This window comes from Mycetomoellerius zeteki, unplaced genomic scaffold (assembly GCF_001594055.1).
Source record: "Mycetomoellerius zeteki isolate Tzet28-1 unplaced genomic scaffold, Tzet1.0 scaffold458, whole genome shotgun sequence".
NCBI classification, from domain to species: domain Eukaryota; kingdom Metazoa; phylum Arthropoda; class Insecta; order Hymenoptera; family Formicidae; genus Mycetomoellerius; species Mycetomoellerius zeteki.
This window is the reverse complement of record NW_017257455.1, coordinates 359,372-370,373: the sequence shown is the minus strand read 5'-3', so window position 1 is coordinate 370,373 and position 11,002 is coordinate 359,372. Positions and strand designations below refer to the sequence as shown.

The window sequence follows — 11,002 nt, the reverse complement described above, 5'->3', positions numbered from 1 at the left end:
CTAAAGAAGTAGGAATACCGATTTATCATACGCAATAAACAAGACTTATTGTGTCTTATTCTGAAAATCTATAGTCTTAGATAAAATAAGATATTTGAATCAGATACATTGTATCCTAGTATATAATCACACATATATAGGCTCTATACATAGTTGCTTTCCATACAATAATGAAAAATGATACTATTTAACGATAACAAATGAAAAATCTTAAAACAAATTACAAGTTTAAAATTCTTTTAAAAATATATAATTGTGTATTTATCAGTATATACGCAACACATACACTTCATATTTTATTGCACCAGTTTGATGTTACACAGCGAGAGAAAACTCCTTTGCAATCTTAGTAATACAATTTCAAAAAATCCGACTTATGAAAAACACTAGTTTTAAAATAAATCTTATCAATTATCATAATTTAATGAGATTAATTTGAATCTCGTTAGATTACGCAATTTTTGACAACATAGGGTAATTGCCGAAATCGCACAATCACGCTTAAAAATTCAATTATTGTACTTACATACTTTCTTATGATTTATTTAAGAACTACATGGTATTGCAACGCTGCTGCATTACACTTGTGACATACAGCACAATAGGAGTGTTGTTATTTACGTAAATAAAAAAATCGTGTTATTATTTTTAAACGTATTTCACAGCAAAATTACAGAACATATAAGTTAAATAGCCAGAGTCTTGATCATTTGTATATTGTAATTAGAATATTATTGAAATTAAATTAATAGAGTTAAAGTTTACAATTTTATTTATAGATTAAATCAATAGAAGTTTACAAAAGGCTCTAGTTTTCTAAATCGCACCACGATGTAGTCTCCTAAATCGCACCAATTGCACACCACAATCATTGCCTAATATTTTTACATTTTTATTCCATTTATTATTATTTAAAAATGTATATTGTAAACCTACGAAGTGTTTATTTTGTTTCACATAGAAACTCTTTAAATTACTTCCTGAAATTATCACGTGTTTCAGAAATTATGAAAAATATATTCTTAAATTTTTGACAGCATAAGAAAATACAATTTTTTCCTTTTCTTATGTAATTTGAAAATTTTTTTTGCATTATTATAATGTTTTAATTGAAAAATATCAGTATGTGATGCGATTTAGGCAACGGATTTCTTCATTGCCAAAATTGCACTATACTGAAAAAATTCTCATTTAAAACATTATAATGGCTGCGTTCGGAAACATCGTTCGAATGCCTCCGATGCCTCGAATTCATCATTACATTAACATTAATAAATGTTAAACAAGGACAGATGACGAATCCGAGGCATTGGGGGGGGGAGGAGGGAGGCAGTCCGAGTGACGTTTCCGAACGCAGCCACTAATGCGAATAAGTTATGAAAAAATTACATAAGAAAGGGAAAAAGAGTTTATTATACTGTACAAAAATTTAAGAATATTCTTTATAATTTCTGAGTTGTAAGCTTCTATGTGAAAAATGGTACGATTTCGGCAACTTTATTCTATATCAAGGATTTATCGAAATCGATGAGGTCACTAATTACAGTTTTACCATATCCTATTCCAAGCTGTTTTTTTCTTGCAGGACGCTAAATGGTGAGTTAATACAAATTTATGCGTAAATTGTTTGCCACATATTATGCATTTGTACTTGGGATGGACGCCACATTCCAATCTCTGATGTCTTCGCAAGGATGTCTCCAATTGATAACTCTTGGTACATCTTGTGCATTTGTAGATTACTGGCTTCTTCGCGTATTTCAGCTTCTGTATGTTCTTCACGATCAGTTTCGGGACTGAAAAGTAAAACAGAAAAACGTAGGAGCTAGATTAAATCATTGGTAGCAATTTAAAATAAGAAACGTTGTAATTATTTTACAGACTGTCACACCGAGATAAGACAAGTAAAAAAAGAGCTTAAACTTTTTAATCGCAGAAGTTTTATTAGAGGAGATGGCTTCTTTTGCCTATACATCGATTGTCAATAGCATTGTTTGCCTACATCACATTTGCTGACAGCACATTTGCACACAAAAATTATTGCTTACAGTTCAATTGCCTATACAAGCACTTTTGCGCACAAATAAAAATTTCAGAAACAAAGTCACATTTGCCTACATAGATTATTTTGTTTATAGTTATGTTCTTTTGCGCACAAATAAAAATTTCAGAAACAAAGTCACATTTGCCTACATAGATTATTTTGTTTATAGTTATGTTCTTTTGCGCACAAATAAAATTTATATTTTTAAAGAAAAGAATTTATATTTTAAAACGAAGAATTTGTATTTTTAAAGAAGAGAATTTGTGTTTTAAAGCAGAATTTGTTTTTAAAGCAAAGAATAATGTTTAAATTGTAGGCAATCGATATGTAAGCAATAATACATGTAGGCAAATATGATTCCGTTTTTGAAATTTTTATTTGTGCTCAAAAGTACATATAGGCAATCGAGTTGTAGATGATAATACATGTAGGCAATCGATCTGTAGGCAAACGAGATCCTTCCGAAATATAATTCAAGAAAAAGATGTGATTGATTATATTATAATTTTAATTATATTCAAATACATAGTAATATCAATCGATATCCACATATAAATACATTAGTAAAATATAACTTGCCTGATTTTATACAAATAAAATGTCAGGTGTCTTTTTTAAATTGGTCATGTAAAATGTTCTTATATTTTAAATGACTTCGATAAAATGCTGTTTATTTGAATATGTATTGAATACATAGATTATTAATTAAATTGTTTATATATACTCATATTATATATAGGGTGTCTGAGACTACCCCTTTTATCTCGGAAACAGAGCATTTTAGAAAAAAAATGTTTCAGATAAAAAAGTTGTGGAGTTCTAAATGATCTATTCAATGATCTGATCAGTTTGACCTTGGTGACGCCACCGAAGTCAGACTGATCAGATCACTGAATAGATCATTTAGAGCCCCACAATTTTTGTCTGAAACGTTTTATTTCTAAAATGTTCTGTTTACGAGATAAAAGGGGTGTACGGGTGGTCTCAGACATCCATATATAGAGGGTATTTCAAAAGTGATAAATCTTTCGCACAGGGGCAGAATGGACTAAACTGAGAAGAAAAGTCCTCTACCATTTTGCAATTTTCGCAATAATTAACAAAATATTAATTGCTAAAAATTGCCGAAAATTGATCTTCAATAAATTTTTACTCAAATACTGTCAACTTTACAGAAAAAAGTGCAAGAGACAAAAATTGTTTATTTTCTTCTCATAGAATTCTAAGAATTTTTTGAGAATTTTTTCAGAATTTTTTTAATACGTATTTTCTCATGTTGGTAAAAATAAGAAAATGCAATACTAAAAAGTTGATAAAAAATTCTGAAAAAATTCTTAGAGCTCTATGAGAAGAAAATAAACAATTTTTATCTCTTGCAGTTTTTTTGTAAAGTTGATAGTATTTGAGTAAAAAATTATTGAAGCCCAATTTTCGACAATTTTTAATCATTAATATCTTGTTAACTATTACGAAAATTGTAAAATGGTAGAGGACTTTTCTTCTCAATTTAGTCCATTTTACCTGCAAAAGATTTATCGTTACTTTTGGAACACTCTGTATAACAGATCTATATACAGAGTTCCGCTTGGACTGTATAATAAAAAAAATTTGTAACATAAAAATTATTAGTTCTAATGACAAAATGTGGATCAGTGTAAAAAGCAGCTCTGAAATTTTTTTATAAAGTTATAAACCGTCATTTTAGACGCGCAATGTAATGTATATACACGGAAGTTATTTGCCTCTCATACATTGTCGATGAAGCTATGTGGACATAGCAGAAGTATATAATTCGCTTGCGAAATTGAAATTTGTGACTTATACACGTTTTCATTTCCTCAGACGATAGTACACAAAATGGGCATTTGCTACGGCATTCAAGTGTCAACTGACACAATGGATGTATTGTGTATCCAATAGTGCAATCATTCACAAGCGGCTAAATAGCAATTTAATATGATTGATTGGATCTAAAGATAATAACATTCGATTGCTACTGCGCTGCTTGATGAGCAGTTGCACTACTGAATGACTTAATGCGGGAGAGATAAATAGTTTCTGTTATATAAAGAAACGGTCTATAAAATCGAGTAGGATAAAATTGTTAACAATATTTCATCAATTTATTATACGAAGAACATATGGAGATAATGGATGTTTCGAAACACACAGGTCCTTCTTCAGCAATTATTACAAAGATTTAAATTGATCGATATCAAATGATTAACATTACGCTTATATAATAGTTGATTAGTTTGTTACACGAGAACATTTCAAATGGTTGTAAACAATTTGTCCTTCAGACTTGAAAATCTGTTTTTTATTGTGAATGTAGAGACGATATCTTTTAAATGAAGTTCGTCAATTTTGTCAGTGTCAAAAATTAATCGAAATTGAAATCAGGATGCATTACATATAAAACAGGAGATCAATTACAATAAACGTCTGATTCGGTTGAACGCAAATGTTAAAATGCATTTCAACAAATTTCTGAATTGTAGGAAGTTTATTTCCTTTCATTAGATACAGAATATACAGTAAATATTTATTTCTTTACATAATAAAACAAAAATACAGAAATCTGTTTATAACAAAGTTTGAAAGTCAAAATAAAAATTAGCTATTGGTTCAGTTTATTGAATTCGTGTACTAGATACATGTGCCTTTTCAAGTGATACTTCCGTCTGAAAGCTTTATCACATGTCGAACAGACAAAATTGCGTTCCTTTTTACATTCTCTGCGTAGTAGATGAGTGTCATCTTTGCACATTTTTCCACAATCGGGGCATATCACGTAGTTTAAATTTCTGTTATTCTCGTCCCCTGAAAATGACAGCGATTTCTGGTTAGTAAAATGTCAAATAACAAGCACAAAATATCCGACTAATACAAAAAAATAGCGGCTCGTATTCAGAACGCACTTTTATCGATTAAAGCGCACTTTTATCTCTGAAATTCTATAATATGCGTGATGTAAAGTATAGTATGTTAGCGCGCTAACATCGTTGTAAGCGCGTTCTGAATATGGGCCATAGAATTTTGTACAATTATCAATTATCAATGAATGCGTCATCGATTTTGAATCCGTGAATGAAAGATGTAAACAGGATAAATATTGTAATAAATAGGATAAATCATAAATATTATAATTAAAGCTCATTTTAGACAATATATAAGTGATGTTAAATTTCACAATACAATTCTATTTGTAATTTGTAATATGCCATATATTTTTACACACGCATTACAAACATAATTCATATAATATAATTTACGTGTATTTTTGTACATGTATGTATTTTAATATATATCTTACATATATGTTCTTCAAATGTTTTTTTATAATATACGGCAAATAAAATTATAAATAGAATTGTATTCCGAATTTTGAAGTGAATTATTAGATTGTTTAAAATGGGCAAGAAAAAGAACATAGTTTGCAAATAAACTATAATATTATACACATATTCACATACATATGTAAATGGCTATTAAACGAATATATTATTTTGAATAGAAATCAGTAATAGGATGTATAAAAGAAAGAAAATCTTTGCACCGAAATATTTTGAAATATTTTATTTACATCACTTTACGCCATTTTTTCAAGCGCATTTCTGTTCTTTATAATCTCAATTATATAAACTGTCTCAGAAAGCAAACATGAATATTATTTGTAATATTAATATTTATAATATTTGTTATATTTTTGACAATTGCGATTTTATTTAAGTAATGTTTTTAGATTGGTTTTTGTATTTAAGGTGATTTTTTAGTAAATAGAGTTACTATAGAAATACTTAATTTCTGTATACGTATAATAAGTACCGAACTTGATATGTGCAAAATTCTAAAGTAGATTAATTATGAAACGATAGAGAAAAAAAATGTTGAAAATGTAACTTTTAACGTGTAACTTATTATTAGTGACAGGTAAGGATCAGAGTGCACTAACTGCACAAAAATATTATCATAGACTTCTCCAAAAAAACGAAATTATAATAGTTTAAAAAATTACGATTGTAATGATTACATAAAAGTAAAAGGCCATTCTGGAAAGATATTTACATGCATAAACTTGCAAATTTAATCTCGAAAAGTAAATATAATTTCATCTTGTTTTCGTTTGATGAAGATAGCAGCTCTTGATTTATCATCGCACGTTTCATACTATTTCATTAAGATATATACGTAATTTTAATATTTTATTCAAATTATTCAGATATTCGTGATTTTGGATGAACTCTGGAGAGGTACCCCAAATTTTCAGCACTTTCCTAAAGGACCATCTCAAGAGATAATCTAAATAAATGAAAGGAAGATTAATAACAAAGAAATTAATATATAGAGAGAGAGAAATGATTGTATAACAAAAAAAAACAAAAGTGCTATATTTTATTTGTAATTACAACAAATCTGCACATATTCTATTAAATAAATAGAGCATATATAAGTTCAACCACCGAAAAGTACTTTAATTATTTTGGAAATTAATTAGATAAAAAAATCTTAATTTAAAAATATTGAGGATATAACTTTTCCAATATTCTTTATTTATAATTAAAATTAATTAAAATTGATCGTATAACTAATATATATATATATAATTATATTATTTGATATTATTTATCATAAATAATATACAATAATATCGTATTTTACAACTGATCTTATTTTTCATTTTCTTACATGCAATACATACTTTAACAATTATCTGATACTAATATAACAATAATAAATTTTACTGTTACACGCAAATATGTAATTTAATCCTTTTTTTAATGATTCAACGTTTTTCTTTGTGATGAATTCGAATGATTAATTGTGCCACATAAAAAGATGTATTAAATCAAATATATTAAATCTAAATTTGAAGAATGATACTTTTTTTATCACCACAATAGCAAATCTTGTTCTTTAAGAACGTTCAGATTTAACATTCAGAACAGTCAGATTTAACGTTCAATAATAGTTCATCAAAATTATTATAATTTAAAACGCAAGAATATTTGGCGAGAATACATTTTATGATGTATTAAAAATGTTGTGAAAATATGTTAAAAATACAATATAAAATAAGCGTGTTGCTACACATAAAAATGATTAAACTGCCACGAATATACACAAAGGTTACCGCGCGCGCTGCATTGCCGTACATCGAGCCGTTATGCACTATCATTCGCACAGCATAATGCTCGAGCAATAAGGCAGCAGTACGTGCCGCTTCGCGTCGTAATATTATTATCATTCAAAACATAATCATTCCCTATTAACTACCATTTAACCGATCCGCATACTTGATAATCCTTTTAATTACAGATAAACATACGTATTCTTTAAGAAATATTAATTCCGTGTAATTGATCTAAAGATAAAAATCACAGCGATATATAGGAAGCAGAGAGTTACAGAACGATAATTAATTGTAAATTTTTTATAATACTTAAGATAATTTTCGTATAATGATCTAAATTTCATTAGTAGCCAATCTCAATATCAATTACTGAGCAGTAAAAATTTGTATCGTCTAAATTGTAAAAATTAATAATAAATAATAAATCAATAAAAATTAATAATAATTAATAATAAATTATACAAACACAAATTTGAACACGCAAATTCTACGCGAAATCACCGATCAACTTTGATAATTTATAAGTCAAAGTTTATGATGATCTTTGATATTTGCATTTTAGGATTTTTATTTCTAATTAATCTCCATAATGAGCTATTAAAGTATTATATTTGTATGGAAGACTAACCGTATATATTTTAATCGTATATATAAATATTTTTTTTAAATAAAAAACATTTTGTACTATAACGTTTCACAGAAAGTTATGAAAAATAATCACAAATAGAAAGAAAATATTGAATGATCTTTGTATGCAACTGTTTTAAAGAATGTAATCATAGGGCGCGATCATTAACATGGCACAAGAAAAGATCAGGAACATCATCCTCGCGTATCGATCGCTTCAGAATTTATCGATCGCTTCTTAACTTGGTCATATATTAATATAATGAATCAGTCTGGCGTGCGACTGCCACCGATGCTTGTGCTTGAATTTCCTTCCGCAGATTGGGCACTCGAAGGTGGGATCTTTCCCGCATTCGACCCGCAGATGTTTCTTCAATGAGTCCCGCCACATGTATCGTTTGCCACATCGATAGCAAGACCAGGATTTCAGGCAAGAAGCTGAAAAACAAGATCGATGATCATTAAACTGTTCCCTCGACTAATGTTTGTCGACCAAAACATCGAAAGCGCGCGATTTAATACGTCTTGGTGTTGGAAGAGCGCTAACTCTTACGTTATGTCATTGTGGTAAATAATCGCTGTATTTTTACACTCTGTTCTCGGATAAATTGTTAGAATTCTTTAGAATTCTTTCTTATCGGATACGTATTTAATACTTTGATATTGAATACCGTGTATCGAGTATTATATCGCATATAGTATAATAGAAAAGATTGCTCGTGTAAAAAAAGAAAATATTTTATAGAGAAGAATCGTACTATAAACTATCGTACATATAAAAAATTCGAAGGAAATTCGTTTAAAAAATGAAGAAACAAAATTTTATTATATTATATTACAAATAACATGAATACAAATCGCAAGATTGAATTGCGATTTCAATCATACAGTTGACCATACGAAAATAATATATTCATATAATAAGAAAAAATTAGTAATAGATAATATCATAATCGCAATAAATAAATTTCTCATTAACTGAAAAATATATAAGCTTATGTAAGAGAATAATTTATTACGTATCGAAATAAAAAAATAAAGACACTAAAGCCTTGGTTATTATCTGCAAAAATAAAAAAAACTGATTTTGACCAAAAATAAATTTGAATTTCTTAAAGTAATTTATATATTTTAAGTATTAATTTCGCCATTTTTGTCCCCATATTCGAGTAAGATTCACAATCAATACAGTAGGCTCACAATCAATATAATATATATAAGATAAGATTACAAAAAATAAGTTATTAATGTACCTTTTTACAAAAACAATAAGATTTATTTTATATTATAATAAATAATTCTTTATATGTTATTTTAGTATTATAATATAAAAATTAAAGAAAAATAAGAAATAAAAAAATGTCGGCATATGATGAGATTTATTTACACAGATAATCAATACTAAATAACTAATTTGACGTAATCACGTTTACAACACATATTAACAAATATAACTAAAATGAGATATTTGCATGTACAAATATTTCGTTATTTTGCCTATTACTGAAAGTCATTCCCGCATTGTATTTATTTATCTGATAAAAATGTTATACAAAAAATTAAAAATATTGTACATAATGTACATATATCGATACGTTCTATTATTCTATACGTTCTTAGCTATAATAAACTGTGATCTAAAGAAAGTCTAATTACTACTATGCTATTTCTCATAAATTAATACTAAAAAATTACATATGAGTACATCTAAAACATAATTCTTATTATGGCTGCTTTCCTTTTAGGAGACACAGTCGACACAAGTGTCGTTCTTTGTCACTCTCTGAATGTCAAGAAGGATAGAACGACGCTTGTGTCGATTTGTGTTATCAAATGGAAAGCAGTGTAAATTATTCATTTTTGTAGATATATTGAAATCAACGTACAAAAGATGATTTGCTATTTCCATATCGGCTCTTATCTATTATTAGCGTAGAAAAATTAATTGTTTTACCCTTTTCCTGCTGTTTTTAATTACATCGAAATATACAGGATGTTTAGCGTAACGGTCCTCACGATTTCTCAGACACTTCCAACAGTTAAAAAAAATTATAAGGTGAATATTCATCTGTTTTATACAGGCTACAACATGCAATAAAAAATTTTTTTTAAATATTTTTATGAAAAAAAATTAAATTAAATTTTTTTATAGCATGTTATAGTCTGTATAAAACAGATGAATATTCACCTTTCAATTTTTTTTAACTGTCGGAATTATCTGAAAACTCGTGCGGACCGTTTCGCTGAATACCCTGTATATAGTGTCCTGAAATTATCCGTGAATTAAAATATCACAATAAACAAGTTTAAAAAAAATAAGTAAAAAAATTATTTGTAAATTTTTATTTTAAGTAATAGAGTTTGTGAAATAATAAGGGTTTTAATATGGCAAATTACGGACTACATTTAAATAGATTACGTGCTGCAGTGCGTGCAGTTACGTGCTTACTAATATTATCTCACGCATGATTCGTAGACAGGTAACTATCTAAACATAATCTGTAATTGGCTATTTAAGCTCTTATAACTCAAAAAGTACTGCTTGAAATAAATCTAAATCGTATGTGTGTAAATCGCAACTGAATAAATCGTTTATTATTGTTTGAAATAGAATTGTACATATAATATTTTTTACTTAATGTTTTTGAAAACCTTCTTACGATATTTTGTTTTGCGGATTTCGGGACACACTGTACTCGTATATAGGATAAGGTTGCCTAAATCGCACCACTTTTCACTTAAAGAATCATAACTCAGAAATTATGAAGAATATTCTTAAATTTTTTACAGCATAATAATCTGTACTCTTTTCCTTTTCTCTTATGTAATTTTTTTATAATTTTTTTGCGCTATTATAACATTGAAAATGAGGATTTTTTCAGCATGGTGAGATTTTGGCAATAAGAAAATTCGTTGCCTAAATCGCACCATGCCAATATTTCTTATTTAAAATATTACAGTAACGCAAAAAATTTAAAAATGATATATATAAGAAAAAAAAATGGTATTTTATTAAAAACTTAAGAATATATTTTTCATAATTTCTGAAACACGATAATTTCAAGAAGTAATTTAAGGAGTTTCTATGTGAAACAAAATAAACATTTCGTAGGTTTACAATATATATTTTTATATAATAATAAATGGAATAAAAATGTAAGAAATGTAAAAATATTAAGCAACGTGCGATTTAAAAG

The 11,002-nt window shown here is 27.6% G+C and overlaps 1 protein-coding gene across 1 annotated transcript; it reads right to left on the bottom strand.

Annotated features, from left to right (window-relative positions):
* Positions 1–1,548: 1,548 nt before the first annotated feature.
* On the bottom strand, positions 1,549–4,863 carry LOC108726958 (zinc finger protein 467). Its single transcript, XM_018454818.1, has 2 exons — positions 4,682–4,863; positions 1,549–1,799 (listed from the first exon to the last, which is right to left on the bottom strand). Exons 1-2 carry the CDS (start codon positions 4,812–4,814, stop codon positions 1,549–1,551), a joined length of 384 nt encoding a protein of 127 aa, XP_018310320.1. The 5' UTR covers positions 4,815–4,863.
* Between the last annotated feature and the right edge of the window lie 6,139 nt (positions 4,864–11,002).